At 45.4% G+C, this 21179-nt stretch overlaps 1 protein-coding gene across 3 annotated transcripts; it reads right to left on the bottom strand.

Moving 5' to 3' along the window:
- Nucleotides 1–618: 618 nt before the first annotated feature.
- Nucleotides 619–21013, bottom strand: HMGXB3 (HMG-box containing 3). Of its 3 annotated transcripts, none has more exons than XM_072872664.1 (20): nucleotides 20764–21013; nucleotides 19898–20045; nucleotides 19336–19510; nucleotides 18317–18880; nucleotides 17575–17673; nucleotides 15894–16025; nucleotides 13419–13831; nucleotides 12882–13057; nucleotides 12495–12592; nucleotides 11878–11976; nucleotides 11233–11382; nucleotides 9245–9543; nucleotides 7673–7800; nucleotides 6928–7059; nucleotides 6472–6656; nucleotides 5657–5876; nucleotides 4437–4570; nucleotides 3915–4031; nucleotides 3277–3486; nucleotides 619–2701 (listed from the first exon to the last, which is right to left on the bottom strand). In XM_072872664.1, the coding sequence occupies exons 1-20, from the start codon at nucleotides 20870–20872 to the stop codon at nucleotides 2231–2233; spliced, it is 4059 nt and encodes a 1352-aa protein (XP_072728765.1). In that variant the 5' UTR covers nucleotides 20873–21013; the 3' UTR covers nucleotides 619–2230. The 3 variants fall into 3 exon arrangements, with proteins under 3 accessions (XP_072728765.1, XP_072728766.1, XP_072728764.1); XM_072872665.1 differs by lacking the exon at nucleotides 20764–21013 and adding an exon at nucleotides 20438–20684 and having other exon boundaries at nucleotides 9245–9546; XM_072872663.1 differs by having other exon boundaries at nucleotides 620–2701; nucleotides 9245–9546.
- Between the last annotated feature and the right edge of the window lie 166 nt (nucleotides 21014–21179).

The raw sequence follows: 21179 nt of genomic DNA, 5'->3' as shown, positions 1-21179 counted from the left end.
GGCCTGTCTGTAATTGGGAAAAATGAAGCAGTCACTGTGCATGGATATAATGGGGGAGTAATTTCAATTGTGATGATGGGACCTCTGACAACAGTCACTGTGTTTGAGACAGGCACGTGGGGGCAGTGTGCGTGGGAAAGGCAGTGCCAGGCCGAGGGCAGAGGCAGAAGGGCCCTGGTGACCAGAGACTCAAGCTTACTGCGGCAGAACCTCCTGTAGCAATGGCTTAGATGCAGCAGGATCTCCAGCCCAGGCTATTAAATGCATCCTGAAGAGAAGTTGCTGTCGCCTGCTGCAGACTCTCTCCTGTGAAAGTCACCTGCAGGGAACTGCGGAACAAGAGCAGGTAGACCAGGGGAGTCGACCATCTGCAGAAGCTACTTTCTTGCCACTTATAAGAACTATACCTTAGCTATATTTAGTAGGATAATTTTATTTGACACTCTGGTGAGGTGGCCCAAGCAATTTCTTGAGCTGCTCCTCTCAGAGCACCTTGCCTCTGAGAACACCGGCTCTTCCCCACCACCATGGCAGCACAGACTGGAAGCGTGGTATACATGCACACAGTGGTTGTGCCCTTTCCCACTGCAGTCCTCCAGGTCTTGTACACAAAAACCAAGTCACTTGGCCACAGTTTCACCCCAAAAATTGGAGATAATTTATTAAACTTTATCACTGACTGAAAAAAGTCACTAATGTCTCTTATAATAAGTTAATGTTCTTAACAGAAAAACCCCAAGCCATAATTACTGCATTTGCTCAGACTTAATACATTTACTTTAACAGTATGGTACTCAATAGGTTCCCCTTCACAGAAGGGAGTTTTCAACCACACCACAAGCCTCTGAATCTTCCCCACTGCTCACCCAGACAAAATAAACTCCCCAGATGGCAACTTAGCAGTCTAGCATCCCGCTTCTCTCCTCTGCGGGTCACAGCAAACATCCATCCACCTTCACCTTCATCACCAGCAATAGCACACAGGAGCTGGCAGCAGACAACACACATAGCTTTACAACCGCAGCCCAAGGTGTTCTTCAGACATGCTGTAGGGGCAGAGGTCTCAGCCTGACTCCTCTCAAGGAGCCGATAAAGCAACCTGGGCAGCATGAGACTCCTCTAACCCACACAGCGCTGTGCAGACACGGGCAGGGCAAATACGACACCTGACAGAGTGCTGAGGTTGCACATGTGGGTGCAGCTCTCCCAGCACCTCCTCTGAGGGTGGAATACCGAACCCTGCTCGCTCTGGTGACACTGCATTCATCATTTCTCCTTGATCCCACAGACAGTCTTTGTGATTCTCTTTTAAGGGCAGGATGACAGAAATGCAAGTCCTTGAACAGAATGAAACTGCTTAAAAAAAAAGTGTCCAGGGGGATAGCACAGAAATTTTGTGTGTCCTTCCCCTTTCCACAGCCACCACCTCACACAGCGCTCATACGAGCTTGGTTCCCCTGCAGCTTGCTCGGTCAGTTCTTACCTTAACATACAGAACACTTCACTCACTGTATGTTTCAGCTTCTAAATTATTAGTGCTCATGTGAAGGGACAAATAAATCTAGAAACTTTCTGCAGCTGAAGCACCCACAATCCCGGACCCAGGAGTGCAGCCTCCAGGGAGGCTCCCCAGATACAGGGCATTAAAGCTGCATGGCTCCTGCTCCTCCTCCTCAACTAAAGACTCCTTGCAGCCAATGCATATGAGAGCTCTGCAAGATTTCCAAGCAGGAGTCAGTGTCCTAAACTAATCTATTCAGAATGTTTTGGGGGAAATCTTCGTAGCTGTCTGTCTTTCATGCCTGCTCCCACACCCCCAGCCCTGCCACCAATATGCACAAAGAAGTCAGCAAGCATGATTCAGAATTAAAAAACCTGTGCGCTTGACCATGCATACTCCCTGCTACCAGAAATGCCTCTCCCTTCTCCACTCGCCAGCTGCAGGGAGGGCAACGTTTCACACCACTGAACACTGGGCCTATCGCACACCACAGGAGGCAGTTGCAGCCTTCAGCAAGGGGGGTGACAGACCCATGCTCACAGCAGCTATCATGACACTATGGAAGCACACAGCTCTTTGGTCATTAACAGCAGTCAAAGCCACTGGCATCACATCTCCAACCTGTAAAAATAAACTCTCAAGCCAGACAGCTGCCCAAACCTTGCAGAAGTTGCCCTAGCCCACCCATCCACACGACCAGAGAGAGAAACCAACAGGCTGTTTTGTTACTCAGCAACCTCTATCATCCTCCTGCTTCCCCTCTTCATCCTCTTCTGTCTCCGTTTTAATCTGGGCCACTCCAAGCCGGTAGAGAGCATCACGGATTACCACCTCCCCAGGCTGGCAGCTCTGTACGATCTCCTGGATCTGCCGATTCACAATTTCCCTGCTGGTGAGGAAGTCCATGAGGCGGTTGTAGAGGTAATAGTGCGTGGCGTTCTCAAAGGTGATGGGCCTTTGGCGGACATTGCTAGTTTTGCTGTCGTTGATAGCAGCGATGATGGCGCTGTAAGGCTCCAGCTCTCGGCACAGGGAGATGCAGTGATGCCGAGCCGTTGGATCTCGGTGGCTGTTCTGCTCCGAACCCGTGTGAACAATTCGGCGTGCCGACGACTTGGTGATTGGGTGCTGAACAGAGTGCTCAGCCACAGTCATGTCTACGCTGTAGTGCTGGTCTAGCAGTTCAGGGCAGGACACATACTGGGGGGGAGAGAGAGACATCCACCAGGTAGAACAAGAAGCAACTTCCCCACAGCTAAGAAGAACAAGACAAAACGACTGTTTGGCTGAACTCCAACCAGCACTATGACCCAGGAGAGAGGGAGGGCTAACTGATTCAGGCTTCCCCTAAATGCCACAAAGGTGGTTCCATACACTCCCTCCTCACTCGTATGCCCTCAGAGATAACCCCAAGGCACTAGCAACCCTCTTCCTCTCCCATTTCTCAAGTAATAGCAGTAGTTTGAGAGAAGTGCATTGCTGTGTCAAAATAAGCAACATGCTCCAAAGTTCATGATTTGAACTGTTACAATGCACTTCCAGCACAGCTCTTCCTATTAAGGAGCATGAATGTAATACAATGCCCCAAGCAACACATAACACCTTCTGCTATGCTCAGAAGCTATGCGCTGGCAAAGCTGTGAGTCAGGAGACATCAGGTCAAATTATCTTGAGGCACAATGCAGGTTACATATACTTCTTTTAATTTTAAATCTCACTTGAAACTTTTCCATATTGGACTGGCATAGCAGAGTGCAAAGGTGGACACAACTAACCGTTGGAGGATCCATGGGGTCTGAGAAGCAGCCCTGGTTTTTCCCCCACATCTGGGAAGTCAGGCCCGGACAGCAGATGTCTGCACACAGTGCCACTGAAGAGGCTATATCAACAACATACACTGGAGGCCAGTGACGTGAGGAAACCAACAAGTCCACATGATCCCGGGCATTTTCTCCTCTTACTATGTACTTTGAGCCACACACAACCTGGAAAGAAAAGGATTAACACCAAACAGCACAATAAAACTGAAAACTTACAGAAAAAAAAAATACAGTCTTAAAAAACTTAAACTTCCTTTCAGGTATTCCAGACAATACAGTAACCAGACAGTTACTTTCTCTAAAGATATTCTGTTTCCTCCCCATACACATTCACTTTATCTTGTTCAGGAAGAGGTGATTTTCAACTCCACCTCAGCAGCAACATCAAAACTAGGCTTCAGGTCACTAGTTGATCCTGAAATCTCCTGCAGGACTGCTCATACTCCTAGCCCCCGAGGCACTGTGTTTCATTCCCAAGGCTCAGAGAAGCCCACTCCATTGCTTCTATTTAATGACGGAGTTCCACACTGGTAAGTCAGATAATACTGAATAGCAAGGTAAGAAAAAACATTGCTGACTCCAGTCTTCCTTACCTGATGTGGACAGACTTTGTAGATTTTCCCTCCTGTGTGATGAGCAGAGGCTTGTGTGATGCTTGTCCCATTCTGTACAAACTCATAGAGAGCCAGGAGGGAGTAGCAGAGCTGGTCCTAGAAAAGACAGGCCCCAGAGAAAGTCTGTATGTGGCTAAAATTAATGGACTCCTCCAGAGAGGGAGAAAGCTGCAGGCAAGGTCTCCCAAATCCTAATTTGCACTTCATCCAATAACTTCCTAATCCCACACTCAGCACCGTGAGGATGACAAGCAATTACGCGATGCTGAGCCTGTGACAAGGTAATTACAGGCTTCCTTTCTTCTAGCCCACAAAGGTTCAATTTATTTCACCATGTGTAAGTTATCCTATAATCTGCAGGCACTCGCTTCTAACCCACCCCTGCCCTTAGTGCAGTCAGATGAGAAGTTAATTATCTAGGATGGCAAGTATGAATGAGGGAATGACAGTGAAGAACAGCTCCACTCCTGCAGGCTTGTTTGTGGGCAAACAAGCCATTACCTTTGTGTCTGAAGCCTCCCAGGGGATGCCACACTGTGTCAGAAAGCTCTGCAGCTCTTCCTCACTGTAAGAGCTTATCAGCTCAAGCCTGAAGTTTTCTTCCTGAAGGAGCCTCACCAAGGCACTCCCATTACCTGCAAAGGCAGAAAACAAGTCTCAGCACTCATTCTCAGGAAGGGAAGTCACCAAAATAATTTCTTCTGAAGACCACAGAAGCAGAGACTGCACAACCAACTGCCACCAAGAGAAAGCTGTGAATAGTCCTATTTCCAAAGCGCGTCACAGCCCACACTTCTCTCAAACCCTTTGCTAGTGAGGTCACCAGACTGAGCCCAGCAGAGCTGCAGACTCCATGAGCACTTGTCTATCCTGTCGTTTGTAACCTTTAAACGACTGGTTGGACTGACCTGAGGATAAACAGAAGAGCACAGAGAAATGTGACTGCAGCTTTCGGACCGAGCAGCTCCAGGCTTAGCCTTCACATCTCCTCCCTGGTTCTGTCTCTGGAGCTCCACTTCCACAAAAGCCCATGTAGCCCTTCTGCAGCTCAGCTCTCTAGAACAGCTGCAGCCCTGTCTGCAAAGCCAACTCCTATACTTGTTAAGCTTGCAAAGCCAGTTTTCTTTCTTATACCTAATACCTAAACTGTTAAGGGAACCGGGTGCTAACTAAATTTAGCTCTCATACATCTGAGCTTATTCATCTCATCGTTTCTTGTTACATGCAGTCAATGCCCTGGATATACTGAACGTTGACAACACTGATCAGGACTAACACATCCATCTCCTAGTCTTTTAAGTTCTGTAAAAACTTATTCACCCTTTATTGAGATCGTGATACTGAGATACCAAGCACTGCCTGCAGCTTTCACAGTCCAATTATCCATCTAACATGAAACAAATACTGACTGGCATTCAAGTTGTGCATGCACCCCTCTGTAATCAGACCATTCTCATTTGGGGTGCAGTGCTCTCATGTCCCCCATGTCTCAAATGCACCAGAGCACACCACTGCATTCGAACTTCATTGGGCAGGCCAAAGCTCAAGTTGCTAAGTATCCTGAGAACAGCGGAACTCACCCCAGCGTTCTTGCCTTCTCTCAGCAGATGTAACTTTTAAAGAGTCATGCAATCATCGATTCTCAACTCTAATCACCACCAAAAGACTGAAGTCACCGCCACATAAAGCACTCCCTTAATAAGCACAACCTCAGCAGTTACCTGGCACTGGCTGTGCATCCAGGTTCTTGTCCTTCTCAGTATTGATCACCATCGCTCCTCTCATCAGTGGAGGGAAGAAAGGAGCAACAATAGAGGCATCAAACTTTGTGATGGGGATGCTAGAAGGAAAAGCCACCTGCTCAATCACCTCTGTCTCCATCGTGGACCAGAAGTCTTCTACATTCACTTCACTTGATGGCAAGAATTCTGGCCAAGTAAACTAGAAAGAGCAAGAAACACACTGGTCAAATACAAATAACCGTAGTTCATTTGACAGTTTTGTGTCAGCCTCACTCAAGGCACGAGGACTACCCAGGAGAGTGCTCAGCACAAATATAACAAGATGACTTCAGGCTCCGAGAGTTCCCCACAATCACTTGTCGTTGGGTGAGAGTCAAAACCGTTTATCTGACATAAAAGCCAGACATGCTGCATGCTACTAGTAGGGCTTTTTTCCCCGTTAGAGAAGACAGCACCTCAGGGAAACTGCTGTTGGGGAAAAAAAAAAGAATGCCTTTGTGTCAAAGGAAGAAGGCCAAGTTCAGCAACTTTAATCCAAGGTCCCTACTGTCAGAGGCTGCTGGACAAAAGCTGTGGTCCAGGGACAGATTTTGTTTTCCCCAAACCATACATCAACACCTTCAAGAGGAAGTGCAAGCATCACCACTCCAGCCACATCCTCTTGCCAGGCATCAGCAGAAAACTGCTCAAAAAGGTCTCATGTAATTATCGTGCATTACAAAGACCAGAGTCAGCAAAAGTCGTTATGATCTGCTTTGAACACAAACAGGACGTGAAGTTTGTGAAAAGCCTACCTCTATATTTTTCAGTGCCAGGACATTTTCCACATTCCTCTGGGCTATTTCCACCTTGGGGGTTATGCCACAGATTCCACAGATCATATCATTGTAATCCCGGACTGTTAGGCATTCAAAGGCCCAGTAGCCATTGCACAGCAGCTCCTGGAGCTGAACCTGCTCATCAGGGCTCAGGCTTTTTTCTGAAAAGAGAACGTGCCACTGTTACAGCTTTCACTTCCTAAAGTCAGTGGAGAGGTAGTAGAACTCTCCTATGCAGAATAAAAACAAACCTGTCCTCCAGAGAACTGTTATAAAGAACTGGTCCCAGAGGTACTGGTGGGTTTAGGAAGTGATTTAACAGAAACATACCACACTAGAATAGGTGAGTTTTGCCTTTTTATAACTTAACAATCATCAGCAGGTCACAGTTTGGTGTAAGTGCTATGGTAAAAAACAAGGAGGAAAACCCACCAGTTTGCTCCTGAACAGAGTCGAGAATGTTGCCAACAGCCACTCTGGGATCCTCTCCAAGTTTAATGTGGTTTCGGATTGCAAACAGAAGATCCAAGCTCACCAGCAACTTGTTACCCACATTGAAAAGGCCTGCAGTTAAAACAAGACAGTTATTGTCTGTAGGGCTCCAGATCTTCCTCACAAAGAAATATATTCCTTACTGATACGCAACATACTCATACGAGTATGGTTCAGAGGATAATGGAAACATGTGGATAGTGATTCTCTTAGCAAGATTAGCTCCTTTCACAGACTTGCCTTTAAATTTAAAAAGCTACAAGGAACAGCAGCCAATTCATCTCCTCAGCTCCATGCTGCCTCACAGGAGGCCCACAGTGACTGCCACTCGAGCCTCACTAGTCAACACTGAGAAACAGCACTCTGCAGAGACGTCTTTGGCTGTGATCTCAGGGGTTGCCTTGCAGAACTCAACATTTACCACTTACACAGAGGAGACCTACACCAATGAAGCAAGGCACGGTCTTCCTCATCAAAGCATTCATACGTCTTTTTCCTCACAAATACAGATTTACTTGCAGAAGAAGCAGAAGAATAGTGCAAGTCAAAAATAATTCCAGTTTAATACACTGGGGCAGGGAATAGGCTTTTCTGTGCAAAGACAATGCCCTGATACAGTCCCTAGGCTTCTGAAGGGTTTAGACTGGAGTCATGCTGTAAGTTGGTACGTTTACATTTTTCCTACCTGTGTAAATATCAGTGAAGCTATGGAGGGCCAGACACTGCAGGTTCAAGCACACTTTGACCTGAGCTGTAACCACCTGTAATCTATTAGCTGTCAGCAGCCAGCACTCCTGAGGACCAGCAAGGGAACTGTAACAGACAACAAAAGACGACTCGGAGAGTGAAGCCAACAGGTTTTTTAGTCCAGTCCTGCAGTAACTCAAAATGTTCTAGTTGAGATGAGCTCATTAGTATGTCAGTCTAAGCCAGTTCACATCATTTCACACCAGAAAAAAAACTCCCCTGGCAGAGTCAGGTCACTGCTCACATTCTTTTAACAGCACTACAGCATCTCTCCAGCTCCATACATTAGGCGCATAGTATTTGAGAGATAGAGAAAATCTACAGTCCCAGCTGCCCTGGGAGAAGTGTCAGCCCTATTGCTGTGGGACAACAAGTGGTGACTAGTAACACATTCTACTTGACAGCCTGTCCCTGCACACACAAAGATTCATAAAGGCCTGCTCCTCTACAGTACAGCTGCCGAGGAGGAAGTTCAGACAGGAAAATGCCAGTTGTGCCCTAGTGGCAGAAATATAGCTGTCCACCTGAGAAAATAGGAATCAAAGTCAAAGCTAGCTCCCTCCCACTGGCAGGGGTTTAATTAGAGCCTACGCAGGCACATGTGAGAGTCCCACACACAGAGCATTCCAAAGCAGCCCAGCACAGACACAAGGATTTACAATGCATAGGTTGGTAAGTCACAAGGTGAGAGACAGGGTGCAAGATAGCACTGTTCTGCAAAAATTACTGAGTATAAAAAGTATCTCTGCTGGAAAAATCTCAATTAGTACTAGCCTGACCAAAGCAAACATCCATAATTGGTATCAAGAAAATCTTTTTCATTGAAGAAACACACACAACAGTAAACTACCCGACATTTTGCTGTGGGAAACATTTCAGCTCATGCTTTCGGCAACAGGAGGCTGTTTGGCAGACTCAGTGAGGAGATACCCTACAGGCTTTTATACAAATCTTGTTAAGGTAATTAGGCTATACACTGTAGTTTCTGAAAGTCCTTCAGGTTTCAGTTTGGATATTTGTTCCAAAAAAGGATTCACTCAAGCCCACGCTAAGCCATGAAAATAAAGAAAACATTATAAGCAAAAAGATCCACTCAGGAAATATTCAGATCAGGAAGAGAGAAAAAAAGGGAAATCACATAACGCACATCTGTAATCCCACAAGTTTGCCTCTGTCAGCTTCAAAACATCAGAATGGAAAACAAAGAAGGGATGACTAATGAGAAGACTGTTTTAAGAAAAAAAATTTACATCTAGACTTAACAGTCACTCTTTGATCAAGCTCTCCTGCTGTACGGAAATGGTAACTATGACAAACTACACTGCACAGGAGAAACAGAAACAGCTTATCGCTAACCAGCTAAACCCTGTCCACACACATGTAGCTTATTCAGCGTCACTTACACCAGCTTCAGTACCGGGGGCTAAAGCAAATATTATTTCAGGCACGCTTGTAACATAGAATAGCAGCACGAGGTTGAAAGAGTCACAAGTCTAAAACAGAATCTTACTTCTGTCCCCCTTTGAACAATGGGCTGTTACAGAGGAGGCACTGCGCAGATGGAGACTCATAGTAGTTTGACCAGGAGGTCTGCTCTATGGTGACTGTCTCCTCACTCACGTTGGACAGGATAAGCCGCGAACTGTTGAGTTCATGGATGAGCGTGAAGACCTCTGCCAGTTCGGATTCATTCTCCGGGATCTGCATTACCTTGCGTAGCAACTGCAGGGTGGATTGACGCTGGATCTCTTTCTGGGATGGGGTTAGGGGCTCGCTGGTGTTCAGCACATCAGACTGACCTGGACTGACCTCCTAGAAAGCAAGTCAAACACTCACATACTCGACTAGGCAAGCACGGAGATGAAATATCAAGAAGCCCAAAGAAGTCATAAAATGTAGCAGAAACACAGTAACCTTGGTACCCAGTAGACTTGCCTTCTACTCCACTGCTCAATCATTGACCCCAGACAGTAGTTTCAAGCCTAAGTTACTTGACAAAAAATACTTTGTTACATCCCGGGCTTTCAGGAACTCCTATAATACTGCTAGACCATCACAGATTTGTCACTAAACTGGAGTGTTAGTGCAGAGATGGAGGATCAAAAGGGTGAGGACAACCATCAGCAGGTATATAAACACTTCAGTAATCCCAGCAATCGTCACTGCCTTCCTCCACAGGTTAACAAGTACATTCTCCTGTATAACATGCTCAGACAGCCATGGCATTCTGCACACCTCTCCAGAAGCTAGAGGAGACAAGTGCTAAATGAGAACTAGGGGCTGCGATGTACAGAATACACTAATCAATTACAATTGATCAACTATAGTCCTTAGACACACCCCCCCCAACACACATATGCTATCAAGACAAAATGCACAAGCACGGGAGAATCAAACTCTATGTGGCTCAGAAGAACAGCGAGAACGCAAACAGGCTAATCTGCTTAATCACTTAAACTCTTCTGCCAACATTTCAACCTGTTTTTCTGTCTAGTCTAGCAACGAGATAAATGATCAGTCCAAAAGCGCAGAGACAACAATGAACAGTGTGATAGGAATGTTAAACAGATCTAGAATCAGAAAATAAGATAAAACTAAATGAGGAAGAGACAAGCCACATGCCTCTCAAAATGCAAGCTGAGCTAAGCACACTGCTGTTCTTTACACAGCTGCTTCTGTGCGGGTTTCACACAGACCATTTCAGTTTGTTTTTTTAAAAAACACTATACAAAGTTATGTTCTTCAAAATAAAAAAGGCAAGTGGAAGAGTCGTATTACCACACGGACTAAAATGTAGTCTGTCTATATGCTGAGTGAGCAATTCAGCTAAGAACAGGACAGCTCCCTTTTTTAATTTTTTTTTTGTTTGAAAACAAAACAATTCTGTATGAGAAAAGCTAACCTTTGAAACTTCAAATGCAAAAAAACCCCAAACAAACAAAAACCAGAATTCATTATTTACATCCATGTAGAACAGCAGACAACTGAAAAACATCTGTTTACGACAGAAAAAAATACTACATCCAGAAATAAATTCAGGCTGGAAGTAAAGTTGCACTACAAACCCCTAAAAATAGGAAGCTCTAATACAAGATGTACTAACTTAATTGGCATTAGCCACAAACTGGTTACAAAGCAGAGCATACTTGGGATTTTCTTGAAGAAGTCTGAAGTTCAAAGCTGACACAACAAAAGTGACTTTAGGGGTGATTTCCCCAGCATGTACTGACACATCGTAAGCCGTTTTTAAGCTACAGAGACATCCAGTGGTAGAACTGAGTGCACTCAGTCCCATTCTCAGCCTGAAGCACCACTGCTGCAAGAGTTGGACAGTACAAACATCATCACAAGTATTTTCAATAGGACATTATTCTGTTAGAAAAGATTACCATAATGAAAAAAAAATTAACATGTTCCCATAGGCACTTGCAAACTAAGGTAACTTCCCTGCCCACCCCACAACAGCCATTTGATAATACAAATTATTCTGAACCTCACCAGTGATTTTGCTGTTTTCTCAGCTCTGTCTTTGGCAAGATTGTATCCGCAGCTTGGACAGATTCGTGGCTTGTGCCTGTTTGTATACACGTAACTACAAGAGGGATTCTTGCATTTCCCTCTGCCACGTGATGTTGCCAATCCCAAATCCTGAATGACACAAAAAAAATGTTTGCTGACCTTGACTTTTAGATGCCAACAAGATTCCAGAAAAGTTTGCTTGAATATCATATGCTTTTTCACCACTTTATAACACCTCATTTAAAGGTCAAATAGCAGGCCCTGTCACTGCCCATTATATTTTAACTGGCACTGAAACGTCTTGGTGCCAGCTCCGGAGACCACAAACACTCACACATTAAACTCATTCAGAAACCACTGGTCCTCCCTGCTGAACTCAAGGAAGGGATGGGGATTATGCTAGGATATGAAGAAAAATCCAGTTGTTAACAAGGTCCCAAACATGACTGCAACAGAGTACAGTCACCCTGGATTAGGTCAACAGATGACATACAAAGTACAGATTGTCTCACATTAAATATGAGATACATCTCTCCAAGTCAGTAAAACAAAAGTCACAGAGCAGTCTCATCCCAGAGATGACACTCCCCATGGCGTAAGTCAGACCATCTGAAAAATTCTCACCAAAGTTACGGTGCAGCTGTACTTGTAGGAAGGGAATATGTCTGGTTTGACCTCCACTACTTTAACCTGAGATGCCTTGCTGGTCAAAGCACTGTGGAGCTAAAGATTGAAAGCAGAAAAAACAACACCCATGAGATACCTACTACTGAATACATACATCCTGTAAGCAATACCTATTAGCATTTTTTACCCCCAAGAAATCAATTAATGTTCATTTAATAGCAGAGGACTACAACACACTGTTTTGTATACTAAGGCATTACAATTCCAACAGAAGTATTCCAGTATCTTGGCATACTCAGTCATATTTGACAGGTGAAAGAAACTCAGCACTCAGTATTGCATGTCAAATTATCAAAGCACTAGCAGATCCTCAAAACATCTTCTGGAAGTAGCTGGGAGGTTCTCAAAGCAGCCAACAGAACGATTGTCCAACAGCATCTCTCAGTTCACTTCCTACTCCCAGCCATCTCATAAAAACTGTCAGTCACAGATCTCATCATCATAAGGCTGCTACATTTTTATGTTCTATTTCTCACCACTCAGGTCATATCCCTCATCTGGGGAAAAAAAGCCACAGGGAAATAATATGCATTTGAAGAACAAACCATAGGCACCTTTCGCTCCTCAGCGTTTGGTGGCTGCAGAATCGACTGGCCCAATTGTTTCAGCGTACTGGGCTTCAAGCCTGATGTTCTCACAGGGGAATGCTTGTCTTGAAGGAGGAAAAGGATGCAGGACATTAGATATGAGAAAACAGGTCCCGTTTCATTCTGACATCTTTGGTAAATGCCACCATAGTCACATGAGATTTTCCCTCTGAACTTGAAATGACCCAAGCAGGTGTTTCATGGCCCATTTATCTGCACTCTCAGTTAGAGTGGGTTTTTTCTAGGGTAGGTCACTATCTCCCTTCAGACATATCTTATTATTTGACAGAGACCACTTCAATGTGGTGAGGAAAGACAACCACTCCCAAAGCATACAGAGAATACTGCTTTTACCGGTATTTACAAAGGCCTGTCTGTTGCTAGGCTGCTCAGTGCTGGCTTCTCTCCCCACACTGGCTGGTGCAGGCAGAATGGCTCGCATGGGTCTTGCTGCAGCCAGCAAGGAGGGCTTAGGTCTTGGTTTACTCTTTACTTCTTGTCCTTTGTGTGTAGCTGCTGGAGCATCAATTCTGAAAGACAAGAGCTACAACTGGAAAAAAATTCCATGGTTTCCCCCTCAGCCTCAATTTTCTTCTCTTCCCCAAACTGTGCTTTAATAATCACAATAATCACAGCTATTGCAGTAGAAAGGAGAAATAGTGCTAAGGATACATCTGCCCTGTGACTAGAACTTAATTGTCACTTTAAAAAAAATTAGCTCTAATGGACAAAACAATCTCAAAGGAACAATCCTGAACTGGCAGAAAACAGACAGTAAACAGAACAGGTCTTACAGGAAGCACTGCCAACAGCCTTCAATTTCTTGGATTAGTCCCCATCAGCACACAACAGACATCATACGCTCCCATAACATATGGGAAACTGACTCACCCCATTGGCTTTTTTGCAGAGGCATTTGGACTCGGCACCTCAGAAGATGGGGGCATCCCCAGCCCTACACTATCTTTTTCTGCCTGCTCCGAAGAAGAGCCTCCGTGCCGTTGGCTCTCTTGTCCCAGCATCACGCCAACAGCACTCCCTGTGTCTTCAGCAAGCACATGGTTTGCAAGAATGTGAGCCTCAGAGATGATCACTTCCTTCCACTCCATCTCCTGCATTTGCCCTCCAACAGGCACAGCATTCAGCAGCTGGCTGACAGCTTCAGAGCTTTCGAAGGCAGACTTGGAGGTAGTCTCGCTAACAGCTGCCGGTTCTGTGAATACTGACTGTTGACCTCTTTTAGCTGCCGGAGTTTTAAGAGAGGTGCCTGAATTTGGCTCAGATTTGCTTTTTGGTTGCTTTTCCTGGAAACACAGAGATAGTCACATTTCAGAGCTTTAGGCTTTCACAGATAAGTAAGTTCACTTCACATATGCCAGGTTTGCCATGGCCTATTGAACACTGGATCAAACCAGCAAAATTCTAAGTGTTTAAGCAGTGAATTGTACAAGAGCAGAAAGACATCATCTCCTACAACAGCAAAGTCCCTGTTAACATTTCATCTAGCCTCCTGGCCCTTCATGTATTATTTTTAGACACTGTTTACTTTGAAGAATCAGTCTTTCTTAAACTCCCTCAAATATCACTATTAGCATCAACATCACAAACTCACCCACCACCCTCTGTAACAAGGACCCACCTCCTACACTCCCCTTTCATAGCTTCAGCGCTCTGATGCTGTCTGTTCTTCCACTCTATTGAGGAACCAAAGGGATAGAGAACTTGTATCTTTTGGATACGTGCATTCAGAAAAGCATGCATTTGAGTGAGTCAGGAAACAGAGAATTACTCAGGAAGGTTTTTTGACTTTAAGGAAAATGTCACCTTCAAGACTAAGGCTACAGAAGCCATGTATTGGGGTCAACAGAGGTACGACAGAACACTGAATCAGTAACATGCAAAAAGATACCAGAAATGGAATCAAGAATTCTGGCATGATAAACAAAATTCTAAGCAATCTACAGAGTTCATACTCAGAAGGATAATCTAGGCTTTTAAAACAGACATCTTCTAAAATAGTCCCTTTTCTTTTTAAGGAACAGGAAGGTATGTATATACTTAGTTTCAGTTCTACTGATGTTATTACTGGTTAAAAAAACCTGCTGGCACATGTTTTTTCAAGGCATGACACCATAAAAACAAGTGGAACTGTTTATGCAAATGTGTTCCCAGAACTGAAAGCCAGAAAGAAAATTCCCTCTAAAACCTTTCAGTTCTAATCAATGTAGGATTTAACAGGAGCAGGCATGCCATATTCAGGTAGAAACACATTTTTGCAGTTAGCCATATATCTACTTCAACAGGCGTGCAGAACAAAAGCTAAGAAGCCATCATCACTATATGTATCCACCACGTAGGAAGCCCAGCCATAGCTCAGACACTACAGAGTTTGTAAGCTGCCTAAAAAAGTTCTTGCCCCTAAATGCTTAGTAGATCTAGACACAAAACAAAGGAGGTTCAGAACAAATCCACATAAAGCCCCTGAACGTCAATGCAAATTTTCACACTGAGAACATCCTTTAACCTGTGCCTGAGGAGCCTTGTTTCAGACAGAAATTTAATGAACGCACATCTTTTCAGAGCTGACTAATTACCATGACATGGCCAAGGTTTAAGGAGCAAGTGTTTTTTGCTGTATACAGCTAGTAGAGATGCCAATAACTTAAGCAGAGAACTTATGTGGAGAAAGACTTTTCCACTCAAACAAACTGCACAACTCCACCAAAACCTGGGAATTTCCTTCCAGCCAAAGGTCAGAACATCATGAATGATCAGACACAGCCACGAGTCAACAATACCCAACAGCACTTCAGCTTCCACTAGATCAACTTTATTAGCTAGCTCCCAAAGGATCACATACCTACTATAGTTGAGAATTGTTCTTACTTTCTGTTGAAAAAATCATGTTGAAAGACCACAGAAAACCTCAATTTGTAGAAGAACTTCAAACACAGATAAATTACCACAAACAAATGGTTCAACCAAATCCCTAAGGTTAGCTAGGGCTGTAGCAGGAAGAACAGGCAACGCCTTCCAGTCACAGGAACTATAACGTAGGCAGAGGGCCAGAATAACGTGTGTCCTGTCAATGAGAGTGTATTACCAAATGCAGCCCCATCTATTCTAACTGACACCACTACAAGTGGCATCTTTACCCAAGGTGTGGCGATTTTGAGTCTGTCTCACCTTGGCGAAGTGTCCTCTGCAATGGTGACTTGCTCCAGCACAACCATTGGAACACAAGTGCAGGGATCAATTCTGGCATATCTGACCTCCTGTGCTAGACCTACAGGTCTAGAAATATCACAGGCATTCACAACACCAGCACTTTTTGTCTGAAAATCAGGGAAGGAAAGGCATATTTACCTTTGGGATCCATTTCCCTCCCAGGAAGTTCCCACATGTCGGGCATTTTGGTGGCTTATGCCTGGTGACGTAAGTGAAGGAACAGCCAGGATTGGTGCAATTTCCATGTCCTCTGCGAGTATAGGTGGTTGTCTGAAACGAGAGTTGTCAAGAATTTCTCTACAGAGCTGAAAAACACAAAGCTGTGCTCATCGCTCCCTTTTCCTCATAAGCACTTTACAAATGTTATTCAGCAAATCACCAGCCCTCCACTATTATTCCTTTTACTGATCGACCACCACACAGTTGGATCAGAGTGAGTCAGCACCATAGCTACACTGAGTCTAAATGCTCAGTCTATACAAGAGCCTTCAGTACTACCAGAATTTAGATCAAACTGCAAAGCAGAGATGAACAATGCATATAACCTACTGGAGAAGCTAACCTTGCATTTACAGTGATATAACAGTTCTATGAATATGAAAAAGTCACAATGAGATGGTATAAAAGTGATTCAAACAGCAGTCCACAGTGAGGCAAGATGCGATTAACAGACTCATGTCAACGGGGCAACAAGACTTGAAGACAAGCACTCATGATGCAAAGGCAGTTTTCACCAGTAATTTGTTGTTGTATGCAGTGGTCAAGTACTCCCTGGTGCTTTACTGTAACTTGCTATAAACTACTGTAACACCAGCAGCACCACCAGGCACTATTTATAAAGACAGCTAAAGCAGAACCTGTCATCTTTGCCAGGACAACTGCATTAACACATTGAGTTTTTGTCAGCGCAGCACTTCTCAATATTCTGTACTCGACACTCCCGAGGGAGCTGTTGTGCTGAAGGTCCCTAACTAGGTATGTTTTTTTCTAGAAATGCAAGTGCTGCTGTCAAAGAAATAAGACAATTTAAGCTAGGCACTTCTCCTCAGGAACAAAAACGTGAGATATTTCCACTCTCCCTAAGACACCTGGAAGAATATCATGCTATGCACCACTATAAATATCTGCAGTGTTCCACCAGCTGGAAGCACAGAGGACCTGGAAAACAGGATTTGATGCTAACTTATACAACACTAGGAGCTGCAGTGCTGACTGTGCAATGAAGTCTTACAATGGCTACAGAAATAAAGGTGGCTGGAGTGGTTAGATTAGAGAAATAATACTATTCTTCTTCATGCAACGGGCCACACAACCTTTTACACGCATTCCGAAAACCTTAGGTCACTGCTCCTCTCCTGTCACATGGCCAAAGCAACAGCCATCCACGAGACTGGAGAGGTCAAGCATTCCTGTCACAAGAGCAGATTCTTGCCCTTGAAGGGATTTTATGAAGACAAATATGCATCCATGTAGAGAACATAGATGGCTACACAGACCCTGAAAAGGGCAACACAGAAACTGCTGTTGGCCAGATGTGTTGTGATAGCATTATCTACTCCATCTGTTTCCAAGAACTCCTTGAGGAGGAAGGCAGCAGAAACAGGCCTGTATAAGACACTCTAGGAAGTCAGAGACCTCCATCAGCACACATGAGACATAAAACCAGGGATAAGAAATATATCAACTGACATGACTCCAAACTGAATTATCTTTAAGAACTGGACCATGATCAAACCCTTCCTACTCTAACATCTTTAAGACAAACCTACGGTAATATATCTATACTTTAAAATACCATACAAGACTCTGAATTTCTTACCAATTTAATTGATGCTGGGTTGTCCACAACAGAATGAGCTGGCAAAGGTAACATAATAAACTGTGTAGCGGGTGTGGAGGAGCTAGTCTCTTCAGTATCCTAAAATGAAGCCAAAGGGAAAATACATGCAGAAAACAAGAGACATGGTGACCTGTGTCCCACCCTCTTATGAACACTGCCATTGAACATATGTCTTAAGGACTAATGAGACCAGAAAGCAGGAAAGAAGAGCGATCGTTTCAAAAGCAATGGCCTTACCAGGTCTACTCTGGAAATTACCAAACTCATCACAGCTCGAAATTGAAAACAGCAGATCCAGTTCTTCACAGAATAAGGTTTTCTATAACCGATCCCTAACACCTCAACTTAAAAGGACTCCCTTCTACCTCTCTGCAACCAAGAAAACAGCTATCAGGAGCATAGAGGTAACATTTTTTTCTCCCCAAAATCTTGTAGTCCAACTGTGGGACCCACCCCAAGCACTGTTATAATTTTTAAAACCTCAGGCAGTCATCTTAAGACACAAGTGTTATCAGCATACGGCAGAGTCAATCTGCAAGCAGAGACACTGTAATCACCGAGTTACAAAAGTTGCTGTTTCCCTCACTGCTGAGCATAAGCACACTGCACAATACAGGATCTCCTGCAGCCACCAAGGATCTCAAGTAAAATGTGTTAAACAGCACTCGGACATTTCAGGTGAGACGCTGACAGAAGCCTGAGTGTCACTGGAATAACTTACCTTCCCAGTCACCACGGTCACCACAGACACACCATCTGAAACCTGAGGACGGGCCACAGCGATGCTCCCATTGGAGATGTCTGTGGAGCTGCTAACTAGAGTCTCTTCAATAACTACCCGTGCTGTCTGATACGGTTGCCCTTCTATTTCCAAAGAAGCCTCATCCAAGAGGATATCTCCAGCCACTTTCTCTGTCACAGGTCCAACATAGTGAGAGAGAACCTCTGATGCAACCACTTCTTCCACAGCATCTGGCTGACCAAAGGAAGCAGTCTCTTCTGCTAGTCCTTCGATGGCAATGCACTGCTCAGAAATGCCAACATGGCTCGAGTCCACAGAAAGGATGTTTTGCACAGCATCACGGGAGACATTTGTGATATTGGTGGAAGATGTTAACCCTTCGGACGCTGCCTGACCCTGTGTCACACACAGTTCCAGCGACTGCCTGCTCCTGTCCTCTTGAAGAGTGGTTTTGGGAATAATTATATAATCTGAGCGAGGAAGAATCTTACGGAAACCTGGAATGTCTGGAACTACTGCAGTTCGAGTGGACACCTTGGAGTTCTGTTGGCAAAAACAGAGTATGGAATAAATGAATACGAGAAAAGGAAGAGATTCAGTTCTCAACCCTGCTATTTTAGTGCCTAAAGTTCAAATGGTTTCCCGAGGTAGTTTGCTGGGAATTTCTCCACATGACAGAGCCTGCAGATTCCCTCTCAGCCCTGGTTTTATCATCCGCTTTACCATCAATCACCCTGATGACATGACACAAAAATAACTACCATCCCCATCAGTGGGTACTAGATATATCCATCTTGAATTTCAAAACATTATCCTTTGACTGGACAGAAGGCAACAGCAAGAGGCAGTGGCCTCACGCATTGCTTCTTTATAGGCTGTCCTAAGCAGAAATACAAACTGGAATCTGCAGTTAAGTGACTCTCCCACACACAGTGCTGTGTAAGCAGTTAAGTGACTCTCTCTTCACATGGCAAAGAACCGCCAGAAAGGTGACTTACTGGGTCCAATCCCTCTTTCTCTAGTTTGGCTTTCTCCAAGTAATAGCTTTTTTCAGCCACACTGAGCAACCTCCAGCTCTCACTGATCTTTTTGTTGATTTCAGATTGAGGAAGGTGGGGAAGCTCTTGCTGTACTTTCAAGTAAATGTCGTAATAGTAGAGGAGGTAAGCAGATCTGAAACGCAACCAGAGACTGAAACGTTAACGTCATTCTACATAAATTCCTTTGCAAAAAGAAATCCACAAGGTTTCCACATTCAATTCTACTTGTAAATGCATTTTTTAACCAAAGTAAAACTAAGATTCTGAGGAGAACCTCTGAAGTAAGGAGAAAGAGCCTAAAGCAAATTATTCTGGGGTACACAAACTTTAGACCGAGCAACAGTAGCACTCATAAAGGCAAGGATGTCAGAGCGGGCTCAAAGTATCAAGCTAAATTTTTATATATGAAGTTTTATACTATGAAGTGTTCAAGTGCACTGCATAGTTCACTCTTATCAGGAACTAAGAAAACTGTTCCCATACCCTACACAGCCACTAAAAGAAAAGAGAAAGAACTTACCTAGGCTTTTTGGCTTTTTCTCCATGATCGCCAGTACTTTTGTATTTCTTTTTCTTCTTAGATGGCACTGGTGATGCGTAAGTGTAAGTGCCCTCTATTTCCTCCATTACCACAGTTACTTCAGTGCCATCATATGGAGCCTCCATTGCTAAAGATACATATTTTATGTTACGCACTCACCAAGTTATACAACATTTCTCCCAACAAAGACTGCTCTTAATCACCTCTGTAAAGCGACAACATCACTGGCATGTAAGATTGACTTTAATTACCCAAGATAACGACATGTTAGCTATTTATCTATTTTTAGAAGAAAACACCCTTATTGCTATGACCTCAATACCATCAGTTCAGTGCAGACACACTGCATCTCCAGTTAAAAGCTGCAATTCCCCAGGAACCTCTCAGATAAGTTTGGTAATCTAGAACGAGCCTTACGCCCAGCAAGCAGGTGTCCAGCTACAAGATATCACAGCCACGCTCACAAACGCAAGGTCAGAGGCTGAACAAGCATGGAAGCCTGGTAATCCTCTTACCCACCAGAAAATCTCCAGGGCTCCTCACTTAACACCGACGACAGCTCCAGCCTCCGCGGCGCTGGGAGGCAACGAGGACGCGAGAAGCCTCAGGAGATAACGGGCAATGCTACCTGGGCTCAGGTGCGGCCCACGCACGACCCGCACCTCGGCCCCACGCAGTCACTACTCCCGGACAAGCCAAAGCCCGTTAAACGGAGGTCCCGTCTCCGCCACAGCGCCCGAGGCGATGGGGAGCGGCGGAGTCCCCTTCGGCGCTGGTGAGCCTTCCCCCCGCCCCGCCTTCCCTGCTGCCCCCCGAGGAAAGGCCCTGGCGCCTCGGCCACTCACTGGGCAGCACCGGGGACGAGCGGTCGGACAGGCAGCGAGCTGTGGTCACGTCCCAGCCGGGGCGCAGCGGCGCGGAAGAGGCAGCGGCGGAGCTACGGGCCAGCCGCATAGAGAAGAGCGGGCGGACGGGCTAGGCGGGGCGGGCCGCCCCGGCATGCTGGGCCGGCTGCCAGGCCGGGCCCGGGCCGCGGGTCGGGGCGGGACAGCACCGGAGCCTTCGCCTCGGCGGCCACCCGCTGCCACCGGAAGTGCTGGCGGCAACAGCATCCGGGTCGCGGCGTGACGGCTGGAGGGGGCGGGGCCACGCCGCGGGAAGGGCGGGGCCGCGCGCCGGGGAGCGGCTGGAGGGCGGTGGGGCGGGACGGTGGCCGGGAGGGGTCACTCTTCCCGCCTGTGCGCGGCGTCCCCTCGCGTGG

This window comes from Ciconia boyciana, chromosome 9 (genome assembly GCF_034638445.1).
Source record: "Ciconia boyciana chromosome 9, ASM3463844v1, whole genome shotgun sequence".
Classification (NCBI taxonomy): Eukaryota; Metazoa; Chordata; class Aves; order Ciconiiformes; family Ciconiidae; genus Ciconia; species Ciconia boyciana.
Note: the sequence above shows the minus strand (reverse complement) of the source record. Positions and strands in the feature narration are given on the sequence as shown.

Coding starts and splice junctions, on each gene's coding strand:
- HMGXB3 (XM_072872663.1), bottom strand. CDS start 20,872: ATGCGGCTGGCCCGTAGCTCCGCCGCTGCCTCTTCCGCGCCGCTGCGC. Junction 16,026..17,574: donor ACCCAGCATCAATTAAATTG/GTAAGAAATTCA, acceptor CTCTCGTTTCAG/ACAACCACCTATACTCGCAG. Junction 4,571..5,656: donor GGATGCACAGCCAGTGCCAG/GTAACTGCTGAG, acceptor CTGCCTTTGCAG/GTAATGGGAGTGCCTTGGTG.